The 20,805-nt window shown below is 43.4% G+C and overlaps 1 protein-coding gene across 1 annotated transcript in view; it reads left to right on the forward strand.

Annotated features, from left to right (window-relative positions):
* The window catches only part of LOC120028416 (elastin-like), an 80,058-nt gene that overhangs the window by 11,040 nt on the left and 48,213 nt on the right, over nucleotides 1-20,805 (forward strand). The window contains exons 2-5 of the mRNA XM_038973640.1: nucleotides 9,493-9,567; nucleotides 13,062-13,112; nucleotides 13,967-14,062; nucleotides 14,245-14,271. Coding sequence (XP_038829568.1) covers nucleotides 9,493-9,567; nucleotides 13,062-13,112; nucleotides 13,967-14,062; nucleotides 14,245-14,271 — 249 coding nt within the window. The remainder of the gene's footprint in view (nucleotides 1-9,492; nucleotides 9,568-13,061; nucleotides 13,113-13,966; nucleotides 14,063-14,244; nucleotides 14,272-20,805) is intronic.

Consider the following 20,805-nt stretch of genomic DNA (forward strand, 5'->3'; position numbering starts at 1 on the left):
GCCTTCAGAAAGTATTCATACCCCTTGACTTATTCCATATATGCTGTGTTACAGCCTGATTTCAAAATGGATTAAATACAAAAAATTGTCACCCATCTACATACAATGCCCCATAATGACAAAGTTAAAATTTTTGCACATTTATTGAAAATGAAATACAGAAATATCGTATTTATATAAGTATTCCCACCCCTGAGTCAATACATGTTAGAATCTCCTTTGTCAGTTATTGTAGCTGTGAGTCTTTCTGAGTAAGTCTCTAAGAGCTTTGCACATCTGGATCACACAATATTTTCACATTATTCTTCTTCAAACTATTCAACCTCTGTCAAGTTGGTTGTTGATCCTTGCTAGACAATCATTTTCAAGTCTTGCCATATATTTTCAAGACGATATAAGTCAAAACTGTAACTAGGCCACTTAGGAACATTCAATGTCATCTTGGTAAGCAACTCCAGTGTATATTTGGCCTTGTGTTTTAGGTTATTGTCCCGCTGAAAGGTGAATTTGTCTCCCAGTGTCTGTTGAAAAGCAGACTGAAGCAGGTTTTCATCGAGTATCTTTTCTGTTCTTAGCTTATTCCATTTATTTTTATCCCTACAAAAAACTCCCTAGTCATTGCCGATGACAAGCATACCCATAACATGATGCAGACACCACCATGCTTGAAAATATGACGAGTGGTACTCAGTGATATGTTGTGTTGGATTTTCCCCAAACATAACGCTTTGTATTCAGGACATAAAGTTAATTTCTTTGCCCAATTTTATGCTGTTTTACTTTAGTGCCTTATTGCAAGCAGGATGCATGTGCTCTTCTTTGTGAGGCATTGGAAAACCTCCTTGGTCTTTGTGGTTGAATCTGTATTTGGAATTCACTGCTCGACTGAGGGACCTTACAGATAATTGTATGTGTGGGGTAGAGAGACGAGGTAGTCATTCAAAAATCATCTTAACAACTATTATTGCACACAGAGTGAGTCCATGCAAATTATTATGTGACTTGTTAAGCAAAGTTTTACTCCTGAACTTATTTAGGCTTGCCATAGCAAAGGGGTTGAATACTTAATGATTCAAGACATTTCAGCTTTTCATTTTCTATTAATTTGTTTAAAAAAATCTAAAAACATAATTCTACTTTGACAATAAAAATCTAATAAAATCAAAAATGTATTTGTAACATGCACCGAATACCACAGGTGTCGACCTTACAGTGAAATGCTTACTTACAAGCCCTTAACCAACAATGCAGTTTTGGTACAGAATCAATGTGCGGGGCACAGGTTAGTCGAGGTAATTGAGCTAGTATTTACATGTAGGTACTGTAGAGGTAAAGTGACTATGCATAGATAATAAACAGAGAGTAACAGCAGCGTAAATGCAAATAGTCCAGGTAGCCATTTGATAAGCTGTTCAGGAGTTTTATGGCTTGGGAGTAGAAGCTGTTAAGAAGCTTTTTGGACCTAGACTTGGCGATCCGGTGCCGCTTGCCGTGCAGTAGCAGAGAGAACAGTCTACAACTAGGGTGGCTGGAGTCTTTGGCAATTTTTAGGGCCTTCCTCTGACACAGCCTGGTATAGAGGTCCTGGATGGCAGGAAGCTTGGCCCCAGTGATGTACTGGGCCGTACGCACTACCCTCTGTAGTGCCTTGCAGTCAAAGGCCGAGCAGTTGCCATACCAGGCGGTGAAGGAACCAGTCAGGATGATCTCAATGGTGCAGCTTTAGACATTTTTGAGGATCTGAGGACCCATGCCAAATCTTTTCAGTCTCCAGAGGGGGAATAGGCGTTGTCGTGCCCTCTTCACGACTGTCTTGGTGTGTTAGGACCATGGTAGTTTGAACTTGTAGCTCTCAACCTGCTCCACTACAGCCCCAACGATGAGAATGGGGGCGTGCTCTGTCTTTTTTTTTCTGTACTCCACAACCATCTCCTTTGTCTAGAACACGTTGAGGGAGAGGTTGTTATCCTGGCACCACAATGCCAGGTCTCTGACCTCCTCCCTATAGGCTGTCTCATTGTTGTCGGTGATCAGGCCTACCACTGTTGTGTCGTCGGCAAACTTAATAATGGTGTTGGAGTTGTGCTTGGCCAAGCAGTCATGGGTGAACAGGGAGTACAGGAGGGGACTGAGCACGCACACCTGAAGGGCCCCTGTGCTGAAGATCAGCGTGGCAGATGTGTTGTTATCTACCCTTACCACCTGGGGGCGGCCTGTCAGGAAGTCCGTGATCACACAGTCGTCCTGAACAGCTGATGCTCTCAAGCATGCTTTAGTGTTGCTTGCCTCCAAGCGAGCATAGAAGTAGTTTAGCTTGTCTGGTAGGCTCGTGTCACTGGGCAGCTCGCGGCTGTGCTTCCGTTTGTAATACGTAATAGTTTGCAAGCCCTGCCACATCCGACGAGCGTCAGAGTCGGTGTAGTATGATTCAATCTTAGTCCTGTATTGACGCTTTGCCTGTTTGATGGTTCGTCAGAGGCCATAGTGGGATTTCTTATAAGCGTCCGGGTTAGTATCTCGCTCCTTGAAAGAGGCAGCTCTACCCTTTAGCTCAGTGCGGATGTTGCTTGTAATCCATGGCTTCTGGTTGGGGTACGTACGGTCACTGTGGAGACGACATCATCAATGCACATTTGATGAAGCCAGTGACTGATGTGGTGTACTCCTCAATGCCATCCGAAGAATCCCTGTACATATTCCAGTCTGTGCTAGCAAAACATTCCTGTAGCTTAGCATCTGCGTCATCTGACCACTTCCGTATTGAGCGAGCACTGGTACTTCCTGCTTTAGTTTTTGCTTGTAAGCAGGAATCAGGAGGATATAATTATGGTTAGATTTGCCAAATGGAAGGCGATGGAGAGATTTGTACGCATCTCTGTGTGTGGAGTAAAGGTGGTCTAGAGTTGTTTTCCTCTGGTTACACATGCAACATCCTGGTAGAAATGATTTCAAACTGATTTAAGTTTCCCTAGAAGCGCCGCCTCTGGCTGAGCATTTTCTTGTTTGCTTATGGCCTTATAGAACTCGTTGAGTGCGGTCTTAGTGCTAGCGTCAGGTTTGTGGTGGTAAATAGACAGCTATAAAAAAATATACACTACCGTTCAAAAGTTTGGAGTCACTTAGAAATGTCCTTGTCTTTGAAAGAAAAGCTATTTTTTTGTCCATTAAAATAACATCAAATTGATCAGAAACAAAGTGTAGACATTGTTAATGGTGTAAATGACTATTGTAGCAGGAAACGGCTGATTTTTAATGGAATATCTACATAGGCGTACAGAGGCCCCTTATCAGCAAACATCACTCCTGTGTGTTCCAATGGCATGTTGTGTTAGCTATCATTTTAAAAAGCTAATTGATCATTAGAAAACCCTTTTGCAATTATGTTAGCAAAGCTGAAAACTGTTGTGCTGATTAAAGAAGCAATAAAACTGGCCTTCTTTAGACTAGTTGAGTATCTGGAGCATCAGCCTTTGTGGGTTCGATTACAGGCTCAAAATGACCAGAAACAAAGAACCTTCTCCTGAAACTCGTCAGTCTATTCTTGTTCTGAGAAATGAAGGCTATTCCATGCGAGAAATTGCCAAGAAACTGAAGATCTCATACAAAGCTGTGTACTACTCCCTTCACAGAACAGCGCAAACTGGCTCTAACCAGAATAGAAAGAGGAGTGGAAGGCCCCGGTGCACAACTGAGCAAGAGGACAAGTACAATAGAGGGTCTAGTTTGACAAACAGACACCTCACAAGTCCTCAACTGGCAGCTTCATTAAATAGTAACCGCAAAACACCAGTCTCAACGTCAACAGTGAAGAGGCGACTCCGGGATGCTGGCCTTCTAGGCAGAGTTGCAAAGAAAAAGCCATATCTCAGACTGGCCAATAAAAATAAAAGATTAAGATGGGCAAAATAACACAGACACTGGACAGAGGAAGATTGGAAAAAAGTGTTATGGATAGACGAATCTAAGTTTGAGGTGTTCGGATCACAAAGAAGAACATTCGTGAGACGCAGAAAAAAATGAAAAGATGCTGGAGGAGTGCTTGACGCCATCTGTGAAGCATGGTGGAGGCAATGTGATGGTCTGGGGGTGCTTTGGTCATGGTAAAGTGGAAGATTTGTACAGGGTAAAAGGGATCTTGAAGAAGGAAGGCTATCACTCCATTTTGCAACGCCATGCCATACCCTGTGGCTGGCGCTTAATTGGAGCCAATTTCCTCCTACAACAGGACAATGACACAAAGCACAGCTCCAAACTATGCAAGAACTATTTAAGGAAGAAGCAGTCAGCTGGTATTCTGTCTATAATGGAGTGGCCACCACAGTCACTGGATCTCAACCCTATTGAGCTGTTGTGGGAGCAGCTTGACCGTATGGTACGTAAGAAGTGCCCATCAAGCCAATCCAACTATTGGGAGGTGCTTCAGGAAGCATGGGGTAAAATCTTCAGATTTCAAACAAATTGACAATTAGAATGCCAAAGGTCTGCAAGGCTGTAATCGCTGCAAATGGAGGATTCTTTGACGAAAGCAAAGTTTTAAGGACACAATTATTATTTCAATTAAAAATCATTATTTATAACCTTATCAACGTCTTGACTATATTTCCTATTAATTTTGCAACTCATTTCATGTATGTCTTCATGGAAAACAAGGACATTTCTATGTGACCCAAAACTGTTGAACAGTAGTGTAGATGAAAACTCTCTTGGTAAATAGTGTGGTCTACAGCTTATCATGAGATACTCTACCTCATTCGAGCAAAACCTTGAGACTTCCTTAATATTATATTTTGTGCACCAGTTGTTATTTACAAATAGACACAGACCGCCACCCCGTGTCTTACCAGAGGCAGCTGTTCTACCTTGCCGATGCACCGAAATCCCAGCCAGCTGTATGTTATCCATGTCGTTGTTCAGCCACGACTCGGTGAAACATAAGATATTACAGTTTTTAATGTCCCATTGGTAGGATAGTCTTGATCAGAGCTCATCCATTTTATTATCCAATGATTGCACGTTGGCTAATAGGACTGATGGTAGAGGCAGATTACCCACTCGCCGTCAGATTCTTACACGGCACCCCGACCTACGTCCCCGATATCTCTGTCTCTTCTTCATACAAATGACGGGATTTGGGCCTTGACAGGTGTCTGCAGTAAATCCTTCGTGTCCAACTCATTAAAGAAAAAATCGTCGTCCAGTACGAGGTGAGTAATCGCTGTCCTGATATCCAGGAGCTCTTTTTGATCATAAGACACGGTGGCAGAAACATGATGTACAAAATAAGTTAGATTCCGGGGGTGACGGCAGTTAATTATGTTAGTTGCTTTGCGAAACTCCATATTTGGTAAGAAACAATCTTATTTTGACATTATAACGCTTGCAGAGCTGTCTAAAGGGAAAATGAATGGAAGCTAACTCGGCTAGAGAGGAGACTAGTCATATTCCTCATCTCCTCCTCTGCCCAGATACTGGTTCAGGCTTAGCCTAAAGATCTGTGGAAGCTCTCAGAGCCAGAGGTTGGAGACAGGAGAGTAATGGTTCACTAAGCTTTCAACAAGGGGTGGAGAATGCTAGCAATTAGCTAAGTGTGTTCACGCCTGCGACTGTGTGCACATGTGTTCTATAGACTTCCAGGCGTTTCATTATCCTGTAAAAAGGACCAATTATTAGACACCCAAAGCGCAAGGTCTTGAAAGTGACGATATTAGTCACCAGCTTTCTCTTAATTGGCGTAAACACTCATGTCCCTTACTGTGCCTTTAAAGAAAATGTCTCTTATCACAGTTCTTATTGGAAAAACCATCAATGACCATGGATCAATTAGGAATGCTCAGGATTGGAAAACAATTAAATCACTAATTTGTTTGCCATCCAGTCATTAGAAGTCCTTTTTGCTCTACAACTTTGCAATAAACTCGGGCCCTTATAGGCCTGCATAGGGTTTCAATGAACAGACCATCAGACATAGAAGCTTTTAAAATAGGTTTTCATTTGTATTCGGCTCTCTAGTTTTGGATTTGTTTGGTCTGGCTTTAATAAAATTCATGGCCAGCTAATGGTCGGTAAACATGTCAGTGCTTAGTCCTCTGGCTGATACGCAAACTGTAAACTTAACATAGAGCGGATACGCCCTATGGGGCTAAATCTGTTAGCTTTAGTCTCGTGGACAAAACGAGCCCATTGAACTTGAACTCAAAACAATCGGAGCAATGTTATTGACTAATGAGGTATGCCAAAACATGGTTCAACATCGTAGACTAAATAAGATGTTTGTTCCAGTGCCTCAGAGGTAAGCCAGATCCATTTCATGGGAAACCATGTAATCGTGTGCAAAAATTTCTCAGCTGTTTGACTTATAATCTATATAGATTGCTAATGCAGGAAATGGCATGTTATATTCACGGTGAATACCAGATAGAAACTACTTTACATCCTATGTGGGATTAAATCAGGTTATGGTCATTTATTGGTTACTTATATAACTGCAGGTTAATTCTGCCAGTCTCCTTTGCCTCCGGTATGACTTCCAATCACATGCATTCCAAAAGACTCCCATGACCAAATCATTCTTAGAGAACACTTTGAGTTTGAGCTAGACATTTAGATGAGTGATAAGAAACCAATGACTTCATACTGTAGGTCAGCATAGTTCACATTTCTTAGCTGAGGTCAATGAGTACCTAATTGGGTTGGTTCTTGTGAACCCAGTGCCCCTTACTGGGTTCTGCCCTGCCCAGTAGTATGGTGTGGTAGCTACAGTACAGTAGTTATGATAGGACGGGCTTCTGGCCAATGGAAAATTGGAGCAGAAATTACATTCTCTCCATCTGCCCTCCCTTTCAACCCTGGGGCAGGAAATCCTCCCTTTGATTGTGAAATGCGGGTCTGACAGGTCAGGTTGAAGTGGCGAACAATCATTCCACCCTGCGGGTAAAGGACAGGACTCTACCTGGGGGCTCTGCCATGGAGCTGGCATGGCATGGCATTCACTAAGCTGAGGGAAGAGGGTGGAACACAACCACACACTCATATAGTGAAATGGCCTGGAGTGGACAGACACAAGCAAGCATACACACATTTAAGAACACACACAAATCAATCCATTGACTTGCACACTCACACATACAGTGCCTTCGGGAAAGTATTTAGACCCCTTGACTATTTCCACATTTTATTACGTTACAACCTTATGCTAAAATGGATTAAATCAATAAAAATCCTCATCAATCTACACACAATACCCCAAAATGACAAAGCGAAAACAGGTTTTTCAAATTAAAAATCTATTAAAAATAAAATAAAAACAGAAATACCTTATTTACATACAGGATTGTATCGAGGCACAGATCTGGAGATGGGTACCAAGAAATTGCTGCAGCATTGAAGGTCCCGAGGAACACAGTGGCCTCCATAATTCTTAAATAGAAGAAGTTTGGATCCCCATAAGAGAAGCCTTTTTGGTTTCAGGTAGAACCCTTTTTGGTTCCATGTAGAACCCTCTGTGTAAAGAATTCTAGATGGCACCTTTTTTTCTAAGAGTGTAATGCTATGCCCTTGACAGCCCTTTCTGAATGTTCAGCCATGTGCATTTTTTTTCCTTTGGAACCTTGAGCCTTGCGTGTTTAGCAAGTTCTTACTACTCAGCCAGCCATTAAGACCACAAGTCCAAACAGTAAGGAAACCCAATCGCCTCTTCTTCCCATCATCCAACTCCCTCACCATCTCAATTCAGAGCAGTTAGACTAGAGAGCATCCTCTCTTCTATCTGTCTTGGACCGATTCAGCTGTGAGCTCATTTGTTTTCCAAGGACACGGCTGCCACGCTCTTTCAAATAAATATTCACTCAAACCGACCCCTATTTACACTCCTAAACATCGTGTTTTTAAAACAACATGCACCGTCATAAAACCCATGTTAAGAATTCTAGCTCCGTAGCACAACCATATAAACCCCTGCTGGCATGTACTGAGTTTTATTGAGAATAGATTTTCAGTTAAACGAAAACAGACCAGATAGACAAAATATTTTCCCTCTCTGCTAATCAGATTTTGGTGTGCAATTTGGGTGATTTATGTGAATATGACTGACTCTGTTGTCCTCGCTAACCTTTCTCTCCAAACGAGTGACTCAGTATGGGCTTCAGCAGGCGCGGTGTTGTGCTCCAGTGTAGATTTTCACAGTTTATGTTAACTTTCCACCAGAAACACGACTACATGAGCTGACTTATTAGCGTGCTTTGTTCCATTCCTTCATGGTTTGCTTTGGCTGGGGGATGCCAGAAGTTTCCCCCTTTTTATTCCTCTCTCTCTCTCTGTCTCTTGCTCTCTGTCTCGCTCTCTGTCTCTCTCTCTCGCTCTCTCTCATACCTCGCTCTCCTTCTCTAACACACACACCTCTCTCCCTTTCTTCTTCCCTCTCTCTCCCTTTTTTCTTCCCTCTCTCTCCCTTTCTTCTTCCCTCTCTCTCCCTTCTTCCCACCTTACAGTTAAGGGGTTCTTACAGTATATTTACGAATCCTGTAGCCTGTTGCAGACAAACATTCTTGCTGATTACCTTGTTGAGTAGCACTGACGTCTCACATGCTAAACTCCTCCTAGGGGCTGAGAGAGAGAAATAACATTGATGTGGCAATGGTGGCAGTAAACTTATTACAATGTCACAGCATGTTACGTAAAACCATGGCCAAACCTCCCTCTATGCACCAACAGCATACCCACAGGGTTTTCCCCTCCTGCTTCCCCCATTTGCCCAACTGAACATGACCAGAAAAGATCCGTCTTCATGTATTCCGCACTATACTGCCAAAATTCAACTGACAGTAATACCTTGTAATAACTTGTAATATTTTACTTAACTACTTAATAATCATATTCTGCATTAATAAAAACATGACATGTGGCTTAAATTAATTATTCTTCACCAACAACACATGTAAGAGTCATTAAATATAATCTACATCATTTTAAGGTCCTCAGCTTCTACACTACACCGTTTTGAGGTGATACAAACCAGGTTTTTCCTTCAAATATATAACGTTATAATTGAGGCCTGAGGTCACCGCTCACAGAGAAGAGCTGTGTGGTTAGTCGTCCCAGAGCAACTAGTGGTTTCTTCTTCTTCTTGTTTCGGTTGGGTTCCTTCTACACATAAGGCAGCCATTTCTGGCCTATAGAACGTCTATCTCGGGACTGGGCTGGGGCTCGGCTAGGAAATTGGTAGAGACGGGAACATGAAAATGCAGTGTTAAGACTTGGTCAAAATGTTCCCTGTTCCTCCAACTGCAATACCTCATCTCACTGCTAGCTTAGCTGTACAATGGGTTGAGGGTTAGGCTGTGGGTACGTAAGTTAGAGTGTTGGTCATGGCTGAGGTTTGGAATATAGTCATTTAAAAACGATGGATTGCAGTCTAGATGTTGGACCGTTAGATTAGTGTCGTGAAGTCATACAGAGCTGTCCCTGACCAGGTATGTTACCTGTCTGTCTCTCCAGGTGTGTACGTACCGGCTGGTGCTGGAGTCGGACCAGGAGCAGGAGGATCTGGACCAGGTGCTGGTCTCTACCCAGGTAACATATTAGCTACCTACGGCTGCACAGAGCAACACATTACACAACATGTCTCTTTATATAAAGTACAGTGACGTCCGGTGAGGTCTGAGGCCGGCTAGGCCGGAAGCCCACCCATCTGGCGTCTATCCTTCTGGTTAAAGACATCAGTGACTGAATTATAAAACTCCTCCCTGTTGACCCTCAGTTTTAAAAATCTCTCGGTCACGATGGAGATGATGGCAAGGGATGAGAGTTGTCCTTGATCAATATTTGTTTCAGCGCAGAAAATGTCCTCTTAACTGATGCTGTTGACTGTTGTCCACAGAGCCAGTCTTTCCATTGACACCACTCAGATTGAAATTATCTTGTTATTTCTGTCCCTTCCTTTGACGTAAGTCCCTAATGTCAGGTGTGGGTCTTCCATCCCTTATCACCCCTTGTTTCGCTAGAAAATCCAACTTTGAAAACTATTTCAGATGCAATATATGACTTGTTGGCCGATCCCCCTGTACTGGTACAGCTCTACTACTCACACCACTCCTCTCAGGATTCCTCCACCTTGACCCATCTTCCTCTACCTTCTTCACTGTCTCAGCATACGACAACTTCTGTACTATTCTAACCCTGGAAACCTCAACCTGCCTCTCTCGCACCGGACATTTCTGATCCCTAGCCCCATGGGCACCAGTACAATTAACACATACCACTACTTTCCCCAATGCTACACATTCCTTTCCCTCATGCCCTTCTGCACACTTCTCACACTTTTCTCCTACGCACTGCTGCCACATGCCCATAAGCTTGACACCTGTAACAAGGTAATGTATTTGGCACAAAAGCTTGTATGGGATAACTTACAATACCAGTCAAAAGTTTGGACACACCTTACAGTTTTTTTCTTTTTTTGGACTATTTTCTACATTGTAAAATAATGGTGCAGACATCAAAACTATGACATAACACATATGGAATCATGTAGTAAGCAAAAAAGTGTTGAAAAAATCCTAATATATTTTATATTTGAGATTATTCAAAGTAGCCATCCTTTGCCTTGATGATAGCTTTGCACAACGGATAAATCTGTGTTTGGCGGAGGCCAGAAGAGCATTACCTGCCCGAATGCATCGTGCCAACTATAATGTTTGGTAGTGGAGGAATAATGGTCTGGGGCTGTTTTTCATGGTTCAGACCAGGGCCCTTAGTTCCAGTGAAGGGAAATCTTAACTCTACGGCATACAATGACATTCTAGACGATTCTGTGCTTCCAACTTTATGGCAACAGTTTGGGGAAGGCCCTTTCCTGTTCCAGCATGACAAAGCGAGGTCCATACAGAAATGTGACCAACCGGCTCGATTCTCACACTGGACGCTCTGGCCGAAGAGTAGGGTTGATCCGAGCTTTCTGAACTAACAACAGCAGTCAAGCACCCAAGCTACCTGGCTAACATTGGCTAGCTTGCTAGCTACTTCCAGGCACAAATGAGAGAACCGCTCACTCTGAACATTTTACTCTCCCTAGCAGAGCTGGTTAGGCTGTTTTTATGTTATCCAGAGCGTTGGTGACTGCAACTGTAATGCTGGCAACAATTTAATTACGTTTTTTTGCCAACATTTACAGACACAGGCCATATTCAATGGGTGTTGAGTGTTCGTAAATGTGTCAGTTATTCTGCGCTCATACATGTAACGTTAGCTAGCTAGCCAGCATGTAACGTTAGCTAGCTAGCCAGCCAGCTAACATTAGCTAGCTAGCTAGCTAACATTACACTTTAACTTGAAATAAAAATGACTTTCTGACAATATTAGAAACGTGTAATATCTGAAAATGTAGCTAGCTAGATGTGATGTAATTCGAAGACAGGTGTTTTCTCCATCTCCTTAGCTATCATACTCTAATTCCACTGATTTCAAAACTCGATCTCTCGGCATGCCCATTCATTATCTCAGCCAATCATGGCTAGCGGGAAGGTTGCTGGCTTTTTCTGTGGCTAAACCAACTAAGCTTGTAATTTAACAATTATATTCATATTTACAGATGGCATACAAGTTTGTTATTAAGGCACATGAACGTTCACATGTTCCAGAAGACATTTCTGCAAAAAAACACATTTAGATTTTTTTTTAAATTGCGTTTAAATGGCTCTCCTGTAAAGTAGTGACGCGCGACATACGCCTAGTTTCCTGAAACGAGTCACAAATGGTTTGTCGAGATCGGTGTGGAAGAACTTGACTGACCTGCACAGAGCCCTGACCTCAACCTCATCAAATATCTTTGGGATGAATTGGAACGCTGACTGCAAGCCAGGCCTAATCGCCCAACATCAGTGCCCAACCTCACTAATGCTTTTGAGGCTGAATGAAAGCAAATCCCTGCAGCAATTTTCCAACATCTAGTGAAAAGCCTTCCCAGAAGAGCGGAGGCTGTTATTACAGCAAAGGGAGGACCCACTCCATATTAATGGCCATGATTTTAGAATAAGATGTTCGACGAGCAGGTGACCACATACTTTTGATTATACAGCGTACTGTACAGCATACAACATACACCTTTCATGTTTCCCAGCACACAACACAAAACCTGTATGACTAAATTACTGTAGCATTACTTACTGAAGAAATAAAGGCACATGTTGTGTCACAGTCTATTATTGCAACCCACAGTTTAACCATTAGCCCTGTGCCTGTAGTGTACAGTACTGCAAGTCTCCAACTCAACCACAAACCAACCAGTGATCACCACTGCTCTCCCTCTCCAAACCCACTAAGAGCCAACCGTGGCTGTTGGGTTTCACTTGTGTTCAGCATGTAAAATATTAACAACCTCCAGGACAGTTGAACCACACACCTCCAGCCTTAAAACCAGCCTTAAATGACGGGCAGGCCGAGCCGGGCAACTTGAAATGGTCCGAAGCGTCTGTCTCATATGTGGCTCTCTTAATCATTACCGTCATACACAAAAACGCAATATCGCTTGTAATTCTCTCTCGCACCTTACTATTTCCCATTGTACTGTACCATTTCACTCTGGATAAGTATAATGTAGCTGTACCGTAGGTTTTCACTGTAACATCATTGAGGCCATAAATTACAGTGAAATATAGTGTGAGGAAGTGTGACTTGCCACACCGACCCTCTGCATTCCACTCCTCACTCTGAAGTTGGAAGATGTCTCTGTGATACAGTTGGAGATTTAGAGTGTGTCCCAAATGGCACCCTATTCCATACATGGTGCACTGTTTCTGACTAGGGTTCTGGTCAAAAGTGGTACACTATATAGGCAATAGGGTGCCATTTGGGACTCAAACTTAGAAGATTTAAAGATGTAGAGATTTAGAGCCTCCTACCCACCACAGTGGTCTAGTCTCTGTGTGGAGTTATCTGGTCAGGTCAGCGACCGAAGTGAGGGAAGGAGCAGCCAGGGGGAGAGCTAAAACAAACGTCGATCCTTTCACTCTAACTCTTTTTTTCTGCTTCTCTTCTGTTTTCTTTTGCTTTTCTTGTTTTACCAACAGGAGCTAGTGGGATACCTGCAGGAGCAGGCTACAAACCAGCTAAAACTAGTGGTGAGTAGAAAACACTTACTGTAATACCCTCCTCTAATAGTTGTCCCTTAGCTGGACTAATAGAGACAGCATCTACAGTATGCTGCTGTTGAGACCTACAGTCATTCCGTGAACAATGACTACAGATACAGGGTTTTCAGAACCACAACGTTGTCACAGAGCTTGAGCTCCCTGTCTTGCGTGTAGGCCAGCGGACTGAACTGGGTTACAAGCACCAGGCCACCCTCATCACAGCAACTCACATAGGGAGATATGGAGAGTGGCTATTATATATGACCTTTGTCTTATCACACTGTCATAGCAGAGACACACCCAGCAGCATGCATACTGAACACCCTGACCACTACAGTACACCACGTTAACTACCACGCCACCACACTTTTTAAGTCTGTAGCTATTTCACAAAACTGCTGGAGAATAGGCATAGTTTTGCACGGTTTAGCCTGGTTCCATCTCGGAAAGCTCAAGGTGTGAGTTCTCCTCCACTCAATCACATGGCCACAAGCTAAGCTAATAGTTTAGTCATGGTGCTGGTTCTAATGACATGTTGTTGTTGGGCAACACAGTGCTCAGACACAACCACTGTCATTAAGTCTGGTGTACAGGGAGTTAGAGTGTTCTCCTCACACCTATAAAACCACAGCGTGCTGTCCTGTCCCCCATCTGGGTGTGTTCTGTGTTGCTGTCAGGGAATGGCTATGCAGTAAGGGAAGTGTTGTCTTATATGCTTACATACTGTAGTAAGTGTTGATGATGACAATGATGGTGATAATGATTATGATGACAATAAAGAAGATGATGGTGACGGTAATGACAAAGACCTGTTGTCTAACCAGACCTTGTCTTTCCCCCAGCTGGAGGATATGGAGGACGGGGTGGTGTTGGTGCTGGAGGTCTGGTCCCTGGTGGCGGGGCTGGAGGCATAGGAGCAGGAGGCCTCGGAGGAGGAGGTGTGTACTTATCTACAGAACATTGAAAGTTGAGACTTCAAAATGTATATTAAAGCACTTACACTGTCAACTATAGCACTCTCTTTGAATGTGCAGTGTCAATGATGGAACTAAATATGTTTATTCAACTATAGTGTATTTCTATCATTTGTAGATTAATTATTGGGTGCCTTGTTCAACAGGAGTCGGTGGAAAGGGCCCCAAACCTGGTAAGCTATCTGCTCCAACTCACTCTTTCGCACTCTATACCGTTTTATACAGTTCTTTAGAAGGCACAAGGCAGGTACCGGTACTGTACTAGACTAGTCTGGTAGTATCAAGACAGAGTATCCTGTTATGCTTTGAACTAGGAAAATTCCTCTCATACATTGTTGTCTAAGAAACCTTACTGAAGTGTTTTAAAGAGGAAGGAAATGAGAGTTCTTAATGAGAGCAGGAGGTGGGTAATGTAGCTATTAGCTAATCTGTATAGAATGCATGTCAATGATGGGCGAAATCTGTAGTGAAGCATACTGTAGTTCAATGAAGGGCTACCTCTCTTGATGGACTGTCAGCTACATCTCCCTTATCACCCCTGTGTTTTCATCGTGGTTGAGTCGCCCCGGGTTTGGCAGCTATTTGGGAAGTCCTGTCTGGGATTTGACCCGGTGTGTTCCATTGATGAGAACAGGGGGACCGTGTCTCCTCCCTCCCTCAACCCCTCCGCCACTATTCCATCACTCCATCACAACATCGCTTCACCCCTCCTCAACCCCTACACGTCCCAGACTGATGATTGGCAGTGTGAACTCCCACCAACGCGCTGATTGTTTTTGTAACGTTAGGCCGACACAATATCTGGAAACCTCCTTGTTGAAGTTTTGCCACTGTCCTTTCCACTGATACTGTCGTGTAAATATTGTGGGCAGTATTAGGGCATTAGCAATGTTCAGCCATTATTTAATTTCCTAAAGCAGAGGTGATTTCATCTACGCCACCACCACAGCTATGTGCTTGGAGAGATAAGGAATGGAGTAATCGTCTTAAGGTCTGATAAGATTTTGAACGGCTTACTGTAGGCTCCTTGAAGTGTTTTTTCCTCCGTCTCTCAAACAAGTCATTGAGTTTCAGAAATCTGTTTTGTAAAAGCGTCCTAATATTGGATATTAGGTGGAAGTTGACTTTGGCTTGGGTCACCAGCGCCTCAGAGCTCAGATTGGGAAGTATAATGCTTTGGCTTTTGTAAGAGTTAGAGCTCTCTCTCGCTCTCCTCTCTCTCTCTCTCTCCTCTCTCTCTCTCTCTTTCTCTCTCTTCGAAATGTGATTATTGAGAAGGAAGGAAACAGGCTGCTCCCAGTCGCTCCGAACAGACAAAGTGGGAAAACATATGGGGTAGGTCGAGCTGGAACTGTTCGGGTCAGCTGAGGGAATTAATCCATTTGAATGGAACGAGAACAAGATATTAGTAGTCACAACAGCATTGTAATGCCCCTTTTTCATTCTTTTGCTCAGCAAGGGCTTTTCATGCAAGGTGACTTTTTTTACATTCGAGATGTATCCATTCCAACAGCTGGGGTGTTGACTGAAGCAATCCAGATTTGGTGTTTCACTCGAGGGCACTTGGGCTGGAACCAGCTAACTTTCTACACAGAGATGAAGTTTCCATTACAAACACAGAGCAACGTTTACCTAAGTTGTCTCACAAAACAAGGGTGGTTTGGATCCATACAGATCAATTAGCCTTTGTGTAGATGGTAATGTGATCTGATAGTTGGCTGAGGTACTGTAGCTACATGCTAATATGAAATAGTGCAGGTAGGGACAATGTTTAAGGAAACCAAACGCCGCCAGGTATTCAGGCCAGGGGAGGGTTACTCTGTCCATTGACATGTTGACAGAGTATTCTATCCTGAGCTAAACAGATGTGAGGATTGGCTTTTAAACAAGACACCTGTTGCATTCTAGAATTCTCATGTGGATTCTTTCCCCCTGCCGAGACCCGCTTTTCATCATAACCTCTCTGGTGATTGAAGCTTGAAGTGGAGCATCAGCTGCATACCTCAGACACACACCTTTGTCCTGGCACACACACACACACACACACACACACACACACACACACACACACACACACACACACACACACACACACACACACACACACACACACACACACACACACACACACACACACACACACACACACCTTGGCCCTGACAGAGAACAGCAGCTGGTGATCAAACTGGCGTGACAGCTGAATCATTGTCAGACGGTGCCAAGCCTTGTAAAACGCTAGACTACTAAATGAATTGTGAATCCTGTCAGCATCCGTGTATGTGTGCATGCGTTGGACGAGTCAGTCGGGACCAGAGAAGAAGGTAGAGAAAGAGAGAGCGGGGGCAGAGACAGAGGGGGGGGGGGGGGGGGGGGGGGGGGTGAGAGGGGGGGGGGAAGAGAGAACAGAGAACAGAGAGCAGCTGGGCCCTGGACCTGGTCTCATCATTTACCCCCTAAAGCTAAGGTGGATTCCTCCTACATTCTTTGTTTCTTTGCCAAACCTGGACAAAACTTATTACAAATGTTTTGATTTTCTAAATAACGTCTTGTCACTAGAAGTTAGCAGGGAGACTGCATAACAAGAAACTTGGACAACATTGCTGTTTTTGCTAATTCTGTAATTTCATTACGGGGAAAAAGATAGAATGTTTTGGATAGAAATAAGAAGTAAAACTCTCAGGAACACACATACTGTACACACACATACTGTACACACACAGGGCCCAGTGTGTCAGTGGTGGTATGGGTTCTGCGTCCGTTTATTCAAGGTTAAGAGTGACACACGAAGAAGTGATGTGCTGCAGGCTCTCTTTATACTCTCTCCTCATAGGTCAGGCCTGCAGGCACTCCTCATAGGTCAAGGCTGCAGGCACTCCTCATAGGTCAAGGCTGCAGACACTCCTCATAGGTCAGGCCTGCAGGCATTCCTCATAGGTCAGGGCTGCAGGCACTCCTCATAGGTCAGCCCTGCAGACACTCCTCATAGGTCAGGCCTGCAGACACTCCTCATAGGTCAGGCCTGCAGACACTCCTCATAGGTCAGGCCTGCAGACACTCCTCATAGGTCAGGGCTGCAGACACTCCTCATAGGTCAGGCCTGCAGGCATTCCTCATAGGTCAGGGCTGCAGACACTCCTCATAGGTCAGGCCTGCAGACACTCCTCATAGGTCAGGGCTGCAGGCACTCCTCATAGGTCAGGCCTGCAGGCATTCCTCATAGGTCAGGCCTGCAGGCATTCCTCATAGGTCAGGGCTGCAGGCAAGCATCATAGGTCAGGCCTGCAGACACTCCTCATAGGTCAGGCCTGAAAGCACTCCTCATAGGTCAAGGCTGCAGGCACTCCTCATAGGTCAAGGCTGCAGACACTCCTCATAGGTCAGGGCTGCAGGCACTCCTCATAGGTCAGGGCTGCAAGCACTCCTCATAGGTCAGGCCTGCAAGCACTCCTCATAGGTCAGGCCTGCAGGTCGCTCTTCATAGGACAGGGCTGCAGGTTAGGTCAGACTGTACTGTACACAGCTGGGCTGACCTACTGTCTGTATCTGTCTGGAATGATCTCACAGAACCAGTCTAACGTCCGACTCGGAAGACTTTATCCACAGTCCACATTATCATATTGCAAAATTAAGCAGTGAAATATTGGAGGGTGTTTCTCTGTATGTGAGCTTCCAGGGATTTGAAAAAAAGGCTGACCCGAAGCTCTATTTTTATCCTTTGAGAAGGGATGTTGAATTCACCTAGGAAGGAGTGACTCAGAGAGATGAGAGAGGATGGATAGAACTGAGAGAGATGGGGTTGAGAAAGAGGGAGGGATGAGAAAAAGATAGAGGGATGATTGAGAGAGAGCAATGAGAGAGACTGGAACACCATGACAAAAAATAATTGGAGAGGAGTGAGAAAATGACAGAGGGAGTAAGAAAAAAATAAATGAGTCAGAACAGGGAAAAGAAAGTGAGTGAGAGATATGATGCGAGTGCTTAGCCAACAGAAGACGAGCTGGGAGACGGTAGGCTTTGTTAATTCCCAGATGGCACTACGTGTGTGTGTGTGTGTGTGTGTGTGTGTGTGTGTGTGTGTGTGTGTGTGTGTGTGTGTGTGTGTGTGTGTGTGTGTGTGTGTGTGTGTGTGTGTGTGTGTGTGTGTGTGTGTGTGTGTGTGTGTGTGTGCGATGTGGCAGTCATAACATTTTGTCATACGATTATTGTCATGCAAAAGAATAATTAATCATGAACAAGCATAGCATCTCCACGCCTCCACACATACAAGCTGCTTCTGGGAGCCTTTGGAACATCTACATTTTAAGTATAAGTATAATAAATCAACTTGATATAAACCATAACAATAAATCCATTATTTATTTTACGCAGGTCTAAAGAAACATTATGATATGAAGAAAATGTTTTCAGATTAACAGAATATGAGTTGGCCTACTGTATGTTATCTGGCTATGCGGCATGCCATAGGCTGTAGGCTTGTTCATTTAGCAGACATGATATTCTTATTTTATATTATATGATTTTATAGTAAGAAGAATATAATTGAACATAGCTGAATAAAATTTTAAAGGATATTTTTATCATTGCGCATATGAAAGCTATGTTGAGCATACAAGTGATAATTTGAAACAGATCCTATAGGCTACGCTAGATTATTTTTGTTATTTTGCAACTTTAATTGTTAATAATTCAAACCTTAGAATATCTTACAAATCAGAACATATATGGGATGCATGATGCGGCTATAGGCTATTGATGTAACGATCATCTGTGGTGGTAGAAGGATCGGACCGAAGCGCAGCATGGTAAGTGTTCATGATGATTTTTAATTAAAAATCAGAACACTAAACAAAACAATAAACGATGAACAAACGAAACAGTACCTTGTGGCGACAAACACTGACACGGAAACAAACACCCACAAACCAAAAGTGAAACCCAGGCTACCTAAGTATGATTCTCAATCAGGGACAACGATTGACAGCTGCCTCTGATTGAGAATCATACCAGGCCGAACAAAAACCCCAACATAGAAAAACACACATAGACTGCCCACCCCAACTCCCGCCCTGACCATACTAAATAAAGACAAAACAAAGGAAATAAAGGTCAGAACGTGACAATTGATTACTTGAGAAAGTCGCAAAAAAAGCTTGTACACTGTTCCTTACCTCAGGCTGCACACACTGTTCTCTCCTCAATTGATCATATTATCACCCATCAGACTATTCTCAATTTAATATTGTCTTTACTAATATGTTAAATTAGTTTAGATTTAGAATGGCCCATTATCAAATGTGCAGGAACAGGTGCAGGGAAAAAATATGTCATCCGCCTATGCTCTCGAATAACGAATGGAGGCGCTTTCCCGCCTGTTCGTTCGGATAGGCTACTTTGGTTATTTCACTCCATGCATCAACCACTGTTTGAGGGGCATGCAGTCTCTCCCTGCGCAACAGGTGATATTCCGCCCAAACTCTGTATGCTATGGGCTCCCCAACACTGTTCCTGCACATAACAAGTGCTTAATCAAGTGACATCTGTTCGGGAACATCGAAAGTAACATGTTTTCACAACAAAACATATTTCATTAAACTGTTGACAGCTCCTCTCTCTGCGTGCTTGAGCAAGTCATAAAGGAGAGAGGGGAAGTAGATGGAAACGCACGGTGGTGAAATATTCTGTAGCCTATTAATTATGAAAATATAAAAAATTATGAAATCCCCAAAATTCCCTGGTACTCCCTGGCTATTCAAAATCCGATAGAAATGCACTATTGAACCAACAGCATTGCCTAGGCCTATACTTTCTCTCTGAGACTCATGAAAATAAACTTTGGAGTGTAGCATAAGGTAACCAGTCCATGTAGTATGCATAATAATACAGTCCACACTCAAAAGTGATTACTAGAGTATGTTTATAGGCTAACCGATTAAATACATTTTAAATCAGTTTTTTAAATGTTATTCTGCAAGCTTGGGCTCATACATGTATATATAGGCCTATGCATATGTATAAGCTCTAATTCTGCATATGGGAGCGCTGTCCATTTCGTTAGACATCCACAATGGCCATGTTTTCCACTCAGTTTCAACCTGTTGCTGAACTTCTTTCTTCAAATTGATCAATCACAGTGAGCTGAGTTTTAAAAGCACAATACTGGGTTTGAGTGTTTGATGTGATTTTCGATTGCATTGATGTCAGAGTGGTTAGAAGGACAATATAGCCCTGACTACCAGGCCATTAGTGAGTTGGATACTACCAACGCATGGCCTGAGTGCATAAGAGGAGATTACCATGACTCAACAGTCATGTAGAATTTTACTGCTGTCATGACCCATGACTGTAATACGGTCACCACAACAGCCCTATGTGTGTGTGTGTGTGTGTGTGTGTGTGTGTTTGTGTGTGTGTGTGCGTGTGTGCGTGCGTGCGTGCGTGCGTGCGTGCGTGCGTGCGTGCGTGCGTGTGTGTGTGTGTGTGCGTGTGCGTGTGTGTGTGTTTGGGGACACATTGTTGGCCCTTGGCCTGAGGGTGAGTAAAAAAAATAAAAAAATGCTTAAAAACTGGAATTAAATGATCCTCCATCATTGTGACGTTGGAATAATGAATCAAATGCATTATTATTTGAATATTGAAAGGGTGTAGGCATCAGAGAAGGGCAGAGAAGGGTGCAGATTGAAGTCATGTGGAAGTGGTGCTGGAGATGG

This window comes from Salvelinus namaycush, chromosome 34 (genome assembly GCF_016432855.1).
Source record: "Salvelinus namaycush isolate Seneca chromosome 34, SaNama_1.0, whole genome shotgun sequence".
Taxonomy (NCBI): domain Eukaryota; kingdom Metazoa; phylum Chordata; class Actinopteri; order Salmoniformes; family Salmonidae; genus Salvelinus; species Salvelinus namaycush.